General features: G+C 43.5%; 2 protein-coding genes across 4 annotated transcripts in view; one reads left to right on the top strand and one right to left on the bottom strand.

Moving 5' to 3' along the window:
• rnls (renalase, FAD-dependent amine oxidase) overlaps positions 1-2,875 on the top strand; it is a 13,293-nt gene extending 10,418 nt beyond the window's left edge. For 2 of the 3 annotated variants that reach the window (XM_034558069.1, XM_034558068.1), the window contains exons 5-7: positions 1,970-2,143; positions 2,318-2,493; positions 2,576-2,875. In XM_034558069.1, coding sequence (XP_034413960.1) covers positions 1,970-2,143; positions 2,318-2,493; positions 2,576-2,728 — 503 coding nt within the window. In that variant the 3' untranslated portion in view covers positions 2,729-2,875. Of the gene's footprint in view, positions 1-1,969; positions 2,144-2,317; positions 2,502-2,575 lie in introns of all 3 variants that reach the window. The other variant, XM_034558070.1, reaches the window with a different exon arrangement.
• Positions 2,876-7,959: 5,084 nt separating this feature from the next.
• ptenb (phosphatase and tensin homolog B) overlaps positions 7,960-10,000 on the bottom strand; it is an 11,404-nt gene continuing 9,363 nt past the window's right edge. Inside the window, exon 9 of the mRNA XM_034558052.1 lies at positions 7,960-10,000. This exon is cut by the window's right edge and continues 381 nt beyond it. The gene's annotated coding sequence lies outside the window, so the exon portion shown is untranslated.

Raw genomic sequence — 10,000 nt, 5'->3', positions numbered from 1 at the left:
GGATACAACATCAACCATCTAGGGTACAACATCAACCATCTAGGGTACAACGCCAACCATCTAGGATACAACGTCAACCATCTAGGATACAACATTAACCATCTAGGATACAACATCAACCATCTAGGATACAACGTCAACCATCTAGGATACAACATCAACCATCTAGGGTACAACATTAACCATCTAGGATACAACATCAACCATCTAGGATACAACATCAACCATCTAGGGTACAACATCAACCATCTAGGGTACAACATCAACCATCTAGGATACAACATCAACCATCTAGGATACAACATCAACCATCTAGGATACAACGTCAACCATCTAGGATACAACATCAACCATCTAGGATACAACATCAACCATCTAGGGTACAACATCAACCATCTAGGGTACAACATCAACCATCTAGGATACAATGCCAACCATCTAGGATACAACATCAACCATCTAGGATACAACGCCAACCATCTAGGATACAACATCAACCATCTAGGATACAACATCAACCATCTAGGATACAACATCAACCATCTAGGGTACAACGCTAACCATCTAGGATACAACGTCAACCATCTAGGGTACAACGCCAAACATCTAGGATACAACATCAACCATCTAGGGTACAACGCCAACCATCTAGGATACAACATCAACCATCTAGGATACATCAACCATCTAGGATACAACATCAACCATCTAGGATACAACATCAACCATCTAGGGTACAACATTAACCATCTAGGATACAACATCAATCATCTAGGATACAACATCAACCATCTAGGGTACAACGCCAACCATCTAGGATACAACATCAACCATCTAGGATACAACATCAACCATCTAGGGTACAACGCCAACCATCTAGGATACAACATCAACCATCTAGGGTACAACGCTAACCATCTAGGATACAACGTCAACCATCTAGGATACAACATCAACCATCTAGGGTACAACGCCAACCATCTAGGATACAACATCAACCATCTAGGATACAACGTCAACCATTTAGGATACAACATCAACCATCTAGGGTACAACAACCATCTAGGATACAACATCAACCATCTAGGGTACAACATCAACCATCTAGGGTACAACAACCATCTAGGATACAACATTAACCATCTAGGGTACAACGCCAACCATCTAGGATACAACGTCAACCATCTAGGATACAACATCAACCATTTAGGGTACAATGTCAACCATCTAGGGTACAACATCAACCATCTAGGGTACAACAACCATCTAGGATACAACATTAACCATCTAGGATACAACATCAACCATCTAGGATACAACATCAACCATTTAGGGTACAATGTCAACCATCTAGGGTACAACATCAACCATCTAGGGTACGACAACCATCTAGGGTACAACATCAACCATCTAGGATACAACATTAACCATCTAGGGTACAACATCAACCATCTAGGGTACAACATCAACCATCTAGGGTACAACATCAACCATTTAGGGTACAATGTCAACCATCTAGGGTACAACATCAACCATCTAGGATACAACATTAACCATCTAGGGTACAACATTAACCATCTAGGGTACAACATCAACCATTTAGGGTACAATGTCAACCATCTAGGGTACAACATCAACCATCTAGGGTACAACAACCATCTAGGATACAACATCAACCATCTAGGATACAACATTAACCATCTAGGGTACAACATCAACCATCTAGGATACAACATTAACCATCTAGGATACAACATCAACCATCTAGGATACAACATCAACCATCTAGGATACAACGCCAACCATCTAGGATACTATGTGAACCATCTAGGGTACAGCGTGAGTCGGCTACGATAAATACGTTTACGATTCAACAAAGAACAGGTTTACTGTTTTGATTCCTAGATTATAAGACGCTTAATCAAGATCTTATAATGTACTGAACTAACTGTCTGTCTCCCTGTCTCAGTGCTGTCTGTCCAGCAGAAGCAGCAGTTAGAGGGAGTCGAGTACTCGTCTCGTTTTGCAGTCGCTCTCTTCTTCCCTCCCGACGTCGTCTTCAGTTTTCCATGGACGGCTCGATACGTCACTGACAACCCTTGCGTCTGTTACATCGCTGCAGACTCCCGCAAACGCAACGCAGGTCTGTCACCTGTCTGTCTGTCTGTCTGCTCACCTGTCTGTCTCTTCATCCTCCCGTCTGATGCTGGCCCAACACTAGAGCATAATTGGGCAGACGTTAAATCCTGACGAGGAGAAAAGGTATTCCCACACAGCTTACCTGTGGGACATCATCATTCTGTGTGTGTCCGTTCAGACGTTCCCGGTCGCGGACCCTCCCTCGTCGTCCACACCAGCATCCCGTTCGGCCGGAAGCACTTGGAGGAAGACAAGGAGGACGTCCAGCCAATCATCTTAAAGGAACTCAACAAGCTGCTTCCTGGTCTGCCTCAGCCAATCAGCATCAAGTGTCAGAAGTGGAGGTACTCCCAGGTGAGCCTGTGAGTGGTGAGAAATCACACTAACCCCGAACTCCCCCCAGTTCGTTTGGTGACCGCCCCCCTCCCTCCTGCAGGTGCTGACCTCGGTGCCGGATTGTCCGGGTCACATGACCGTCCACGATCGGCCGCTGCTTGTCTGCGCCGGCGACTCCTTCGTCCACTCCAACTTCGATGGCTGCGTGGAGTCGGCACTGAGCGCGCTCAGTGTGCTGAAGGACTCGCTGTGACAGGAAGTGTCTCAGAGACGTAACAATCTGACCCCATGGATCAATAATCAAGAAGAAGTGATTAAATGCATTAACATATCATCGTTTCAGTAATTAATTGTATTTAAGGCTTTTGTCTTTTTGTGAATAAATGGATTTTAAATGTAATAATTATTTTGAGTCCTAGGAAAATCGGTAAGTCAACTTTAAACTTGAACCTGTTTCAACTGAGGGTGAATAGCTCCTGAGGTAGCTCCTCCCATCATGGTAGCTCCATCATTACATTACATTACATTACATTACATCACATCACATTACATAACATCACATCACATTACATTACATTACATTACATTACATCACATCACATTACATTACATAATGTGATTTCTGCCAAGTCACATTACATTTCATGTCATTTAGCTGACGCTTTTATCCAAAGCGACTTACAATCAGTGAATTAAACCATGAGTCCAAACTCAGAACAACAAGAATCAAGAAAGTACAATTTCTTCAATAAAGTTAAACTACAAAGTGCTATCAGTAAGAGACATTTAAGTGCTACTAGAGTGTTAAACTACAAAGTGCTATCGGTAAGAGACATTTAAGTGCTACTAAAGTGTTAAACTACAAAGTGCTATCAGTAAGAGACATTTAAGTGCTGCTAAAGTGTTAAACTACAGAATGCTATCAGTAAGAGACATTTAAGTGCTACTAAAGTGTTAAACTACAAAGTGCTATCAGTAAGGGACATTTAAGTGTTACTAAAGTGCTACTACGGCTCTACCTTCCCTATTCAAGGTATAGTCACTAAGATGTGTTTTTAGTCTGTAGAGACTTCCTGTCCTGATGTCAATGGGGAGCTCGTTCCACCAATGAGGAGCCAGCACAGCAAACAGTCGTGACTTTGAGTGTTTAGCTCGAAGTGAAGGAGCTACAAGCTGATTGGCTGAAGCCGAGTGAAGTGAATGAGCTGGGGTGTACGGTCATGGGGTGTACATTATGTTAGCTCCTCCCATCATGGGGTGTACATTATGTTAGCTCCTCCCATCATTTGTAGCTACATTATGTTAGCTCCTCCCATCATGTTAGCTCCATCATGTTAGCTCCTCCCATCATGGTAGCTCCATCATGTTAGCTCCTCCCATCATGGTAGCTCCATCATGTTAGCTCCTCCCATCATGGTAGCTCCATCATGTTAGCTCCTCCCATCATGGTAGCTCCATCATGTATACATACAGTAAATATGTATACATAAATTTATTTATACATATATGTATACGTATATTTATACATATGTATGTATACATATATATACACATACATATATATTTATACATATATATACATATGTATAAATATATATATAAATGTATACATATATATGTCTATATAGATGCTGAGGATGTATTTGATGAATAGAAGTGAAACAGAGTGAAGGTTTCTCTGCTGTTTTACACTTTCTTTGATCTTTTTATAGAAGCAGATAACACAGAATTAGTTATGATGTGGTGCCCACAAGGCTGTGTGTGTGTGTGTGTGTGTGTGTGTGTGACCTAATTTTTCCTCGCCTGTTCTCCGGTCGTTTGGAGAAGTGCTGCTGCAATGCATTGTGGGGAAAGCGATTATCATTTCTGCCAAGTCACTGGTAGATTGTCTTAGGACTCTGAGCATCATCAAATATTATTATGAATTAGGTTTAAAGTCTAAAGTTCCAGATATGTTCAATACTTTGTTGTACTAATGATATTCCCACAGAGCTGGAAGTACTCGTATTCTACTTCAGTAAAAGTAATAAGTGTAGAAATACAGTGCAAAAGTACTAATACAAAAGTATTAGCATCAAAATATACCTAAAGTATTAGTATTATCTAGAATAATGTATATTATATTTATTGATACATTAATGTTTATCTTCCTGCTGGTAGTTTAATCTATGATTATAATAATGTAGTAAAAAGTACAATATTTAGTCAGATGTAGAAGTATATAAAGTACTATCAGTACTACAGTAAATGTACTTTCCACTCACCTCAGCTTATTATTATTATCTCACTTTGAAAGGTAAACACACCCTCGGACTTCTGGGAGTTGTAGTTCTCAAAACAAGAATCCTCAAGCACCACAAACAACAACAGCTGTTTATAAATAGTTTATTCACCTTTACAGTGTTTTTATTTAATTATAAAACAAGGAAGAAAAGAACGGGGCGGAGCATTGAACATGAAATGATTTCCACTGTTTGACAAAATCAATACCTGACAAATAAAAACAGAAACATTGTGGACGCTGAAACCGAAACAACATTCTGCTGGAGAAGTTTCTGAAGCTTTTCAGATGGTTCATTGTAGACCACGCAGGTCGCTTTAAAAACGGGTCCAGGGTCGAACCAGAAGGCTGCAAAGTCACCTGGTCCCATCGGTCTGATTCTGTGTCCGAGGAAGTCTCGCTCAAGGAGAAGTCTCAAGAGAAGTCTCGCTCAAAGAGAAGTCTCGCTCAAAGAGAAGTCTCGCGCAAAGAGAAGTCTCGCTCAAAGAGAGATCTCACTCAGAGAAGTCTCGCTCAAAGAGAAGTCTCAAGAGAAGTCTCGCTCAAAGAGAAGTCTCAAGAGAAGTCTCGCTCAAAGAGAAGTCTCAAGAGAAGTCTCGCTCAAAGAGAAGTCTCGCTCAAAGAGAAGTCTCAAGGAGAAGTCTCGCTTAAAGTGAAGTCTCGCTTAAAGAGAAGTCTCGCTCAAAAGGAGAAGTCTCAAGAGACGTCTCGCTCAAAGAGAGATCTCACTCAGAGAAGTCTCGCTCAAAGAGAAGTCTCAAGAGAAGTCTCGCTCAAAGAGAAGTCTCAAGAGAAGTCTCGCTCAAAGAGAAGTCTCGCTCAAAGCAAAGTCTCAAGGAGAAGTCTCGCTTAAAGTGAAGTCTCGCTTAAAGAGAAGTCTCGCTCAAAAGGAGAAGTCTCAAGAGACGTCTCGCTCAAAGAGACGTCTCGCTCAAAGGAGAAGTCTCAAGAGACGTCTCGCTCAAAGAGACGTCTCGCTCAAAGAGAAGTCTCGCTCAGAAAGCTTGTCTGTGGAAACGTGAGTGAGAGTAGGAGTGTTGTTGTCAGTTTGTTGTGTTGGAGAACAGAAAGATTTGTTGAACGAGACTTCTTAAACGAGACTTGGTTTGACGACCCAAACAAACCAAAAGGTTATTATAAACTTATAGCAAGCTTTCCTCGAGCGTTTACATCACGGCCCGTTGACTGCAGCGCTCTCCTTCAATACTGGACCCACTTCAAATATACCAGTTACCTTCACACAAGGTGTTGGTTCTCCAAAGAGAACATTGTGGACCTTTTGAAGTGACCGTTCTCCAAACCCCTCCCCCGAACTGGAATTGTCCAATCCTATCTAGTCAGTTAGCTTAAGCTCATCTGTTAACGTGATAGCATGACCCCTTAGTTTTAGCTGATATTATAAATGAGGTGATGATGAAATTCTTTTTTTTTTTTTTAATATACCCGTTTAAAAAAAAAAAGAATTATTTTACTGTCAAGCGTGAGGACGTAAGGATCGACGACTAAGGGAGCGGGGCTTAGCAAACAGGCAATTATTTTAAAATGTGAATCACTTATCGAGCCCATCAGCCTATTGAGATTTATATTCTGAGATGCAGAGAAACTGTCGAGCAGAACATTGTTGCTGGCTTTCAGTAAACGGTTTGGTCACATGACGTCTCTCATTCACTCCAATAAAAACCCAAATGACAAATTGTTTAAATGACATTCAGCCAATACAAACACTGATCGGTCGGTTAGAAATGTGGACATGATTCCTTTGATGCATAACGATACTACACGACTACGACTTTCTGTTGAATGTAGCGCTAATGTGACCGAACCTTGAGGCAAAAAGACAGAACATGAACCTCCATGTTTACTTTGTCAACATAATAATACAAACAAACAGAGTCTGAGCTTCATTTTGGCAGGTTTGGTGATGTAAACAGAAAAGAGTTGAAGCGTTGTCTAAAAAAGACAAAACTAGGAATTACTGGAGCTTGAATGTATTCTTCAGTGTGTAAAACTACATCAATGGTGACTGTTGAAGGTTAACTGTTCAGAGCGGGATTTGACCGAGTTCAAGGTTCCTCGACAGATTCCAGATTGATTTCACTGATCTGAACCGCTGGTTTCCAGACGTAGGAACCCTGAACACGTTTTATTTCTGGATCACCAAGAATCTTATTGTTAAACTTGGTACTATTGGTTAACTCTGAGTCTTCCAGACGGACTTGACAAAGTTGGACTCGGACGCTTTAACCGTAAAGTGGTCAAAGGAAAAAGATGTCGAGCACCTGAAACCGTCAGAGACGAGGACAGCACCTGCCGGGCCTCAAATACCCGAAACCCGTTCAGCGCCGACAGACGTGGACTTAAGGGACGTGGACATGAAACACTTTAGATCAAAAATTCTATCAATTTGCTGAGAAGCTAAAAGTAGAACAGATGGTTGGGAGTGCTCTAGCAAACATATAGGTTTATCCATCTACGCACACCGGCTTTACGATCAGCCTCCAGTGAGCCTCGTTCGCGTAGCAATGGACCAGCTGACCTCCAACAGTCGGTCAAAAAGGTACCCTGGAACACCGTTATCCCGTTTAGAACGGATGTCGTGACGCTGTGGAATACATCGCTTTAAACCTGAAGGACTTGACAGGCGTCTGAACGGGTTGAAGACAGGAAGTGAGGCTGGGCTTGACAGCACCTGACAGGACTCAAGACAGGAAATGAGCCTGCGGATTGGTCGCCACGCTGACGTCACAGATCAGGACGAACCCTCACGGCTGGTAGCGAGCGCCCTGGTTAGCGTAGCACCTAAAACCCAACAAGATGAACTGGAGACCTCAAAAGCCTGAGAGCTAACCATCAAGACATGATCACACAGGACGTCGTTCCATCTGCAGCTTTTAAGACTGGTTGATTCAGGGACTGAAGGGACCTGGACTTTGTGATCCAGCCCTTATTATTGTTCTGGATTCCCAATTCTCTGATTGGCTTGCTCATTTCCCCAACCTGGCTTTGTTTAACCAGCCGGTTCACCTCAGTGAAGGGTTTCCAGGCTTCTTTGAGAACACTGGAATAACAGTGGTGTCGTTCCTGTTCAGCATGTTTCGTCTTTACAAAGAGAAGCTCAGTAAACCGTTAGAGTATCGAGACTAAGAATGGACAAGAGCCGGTTTAGTCCTGGACAAGGACGAATGGAGCCTCTTCGCTGATCTTAACTGAACATGCTTGACATTATTGTCCTTCTGTGTGCCGATGACTCTTTGAGTTCAGGTTCTGATGTCACGATGGGCTTTGAGACTGGGAGAAGTTGCCTTCTGTCTAAGAGTCTTCGAGGGTCACGACAATGCCGCCTGTGTGATCAGGCTCTTGATGAGGCCTTCAGGGTCCAGTCTTGATACCACGCCTACGATGAATTATCAATAACTACAACACCAACGCAGAGCCAGTGAAAGGAAGTAGCACCAAAGGACATGAGGATGAGCACTCCTACCCACAGCGGACCTGAAGGCAGATGCTCCGATCAATCACGTCGGTGAATCAGAACATCCCGTATGTTCACTTCCTGTGTGTAAAACCCAGACCGAGTAGTCTCAAGCTGCTGTGACGCTAACGCGGCCCTCAAACACCTGGTGAGGTTGTATGAACTTAAACGATGAAGTAGTAGTGAGTAAAAGGATTAATAGCCTATGGACAGAGTTATAGTAGTTATAGAGGATCACCCTTTTCGAAATGTGAGAAACCATAGACAAACGGGCTGAACCGCGTGAGGTCACTTCCTGCTGGAAGCTGATTGGTCAGTGACCTGCTCAAACAAACTTCAAACAGGGTTTCTCAACATCGGCTGGCCGGCATCCATAGAAATACGTCTTCAAAAGCACTTTAAAAAAAACATCTATGAAGCATCCTTCTCTTTAGGCTCAGATATCTACCACAGACCCCTGTTGGGTCCTAAACCCATGGTTGAGAAACTCTGAGCTCAAGCCTCAAAAGGGCAGCTTAATAAAAGGACTTTCAACTTGACAGAAATCAGCACAACGCCAGTTAAACGGGCTTTCTTGGATGGAAACACGCACCGATATTCAACTGTCTTTAATAAAGTGCAAACCCCGCCCGGCCGGCATGCCCAGGGTGTGAAAACCAAGCGCTCTGGAGCCGTAGAAGTCTGCTTGATTTGTGGCCAAAGGAATGGTTACGCTGTGAGCATCTGGGTGGCATAGCTTACGGTTTGATATAAGAGTTCAACCAAATACATCTTCTGCACCTGAAGAGCTGATCGGAGGTCTGAAGAGAACCGAAGACGGACAGAAAAGTAGGAAAAGCATTTTGTTCAGAAGGTTTGAACTGGAGAAGATTCTGAAGCCTCTCCTCAACGGGTCTCTTCTTTCTGTGGGCTTTCTTCTGGTCCAGACCAGCACAGAGACTGGACTAACTCTGGTCCAGACCAGCACAGAGACTGGGATAACTCTGGTCCAGACCAGCACTGAGACTGGGATAACTCTGGTCCAGACCAGCACTGAGACTGGGATAACTCTGGTCCAGACCAGCACTGAGACTGGGATAACTCTGGTCCAGACCAGCACTGAGACTGGGATAACTCTGGTCCAGACCAGCACTGAGACTGGACTAACTCTGGTCCAGACCAGCACAGAGACTGGTCCTGTCATGGACTGGACCAGTAAGTTATCTGGTGGTTTCCCATTCAGTTTGAATCCCAGATCAGTCTGAACCGGCTCAGATTGGCTATCACTAACTGGACCAGACCAGTTAAAACTGGTCCTCTCCATCTCAGACTGACTGGTCCAAATCGGATCAGAACTTTTCATCGTCAGGAGGGTTGCTGAAGACCAGAGTTCTGTTTTACCAGCGAAAATGTCAGTTCAAAGGCGTTTTATTACTCGAACTTTTGGTCTGTCGAGGGAAAAAGAAAAGATGTGGACGCACAGAGAGAAGAGACCACTGCAGGAGATGAAAGAAGGTTGAAGGACACACAGGTTCACGTCTCCTCGGCTGTCATTTTGTTCATATTCAAGTTCTACTCCTCGATTTATTTATTTTAATCTCCGGTCCGTCCAGTCAATCCGGCTCATTGACTTTGGCCCCGCCCACCCATCTGGCCCCGCCTACTCACCTCCGACCGAGTCATGTGATTGTCCAGCTGTGCATTCAGCAGAAGATTGTTGGGGGGTCTTAAACCTGAGCTCTTTGAGACCCACCGATCAGTTGTGGTCCGTTGGTTATATTCCCCCGTTAGCT

This window comes from Cyclopterus lumpus, chromosome 19 (assembly GCF_009769545.1).
Source record: "Cyclopterus lumpus isolate fCycLum1 chromosome 19, fCycLum1.pri, whole genome shotgun sequence".
In the NCBI taxonomy this organism is placed as follows: Eukaryota; Metazoa; Chordata; class Actinopteri; order Perciformes; family Cyclopteridae; genus Cyclopterus; species Cyclopterus lumpus.
Note: the sequence above shows the minus strand (reverse complement) of the source record. Positions and strands in the feature narration are given on the sequence as shown.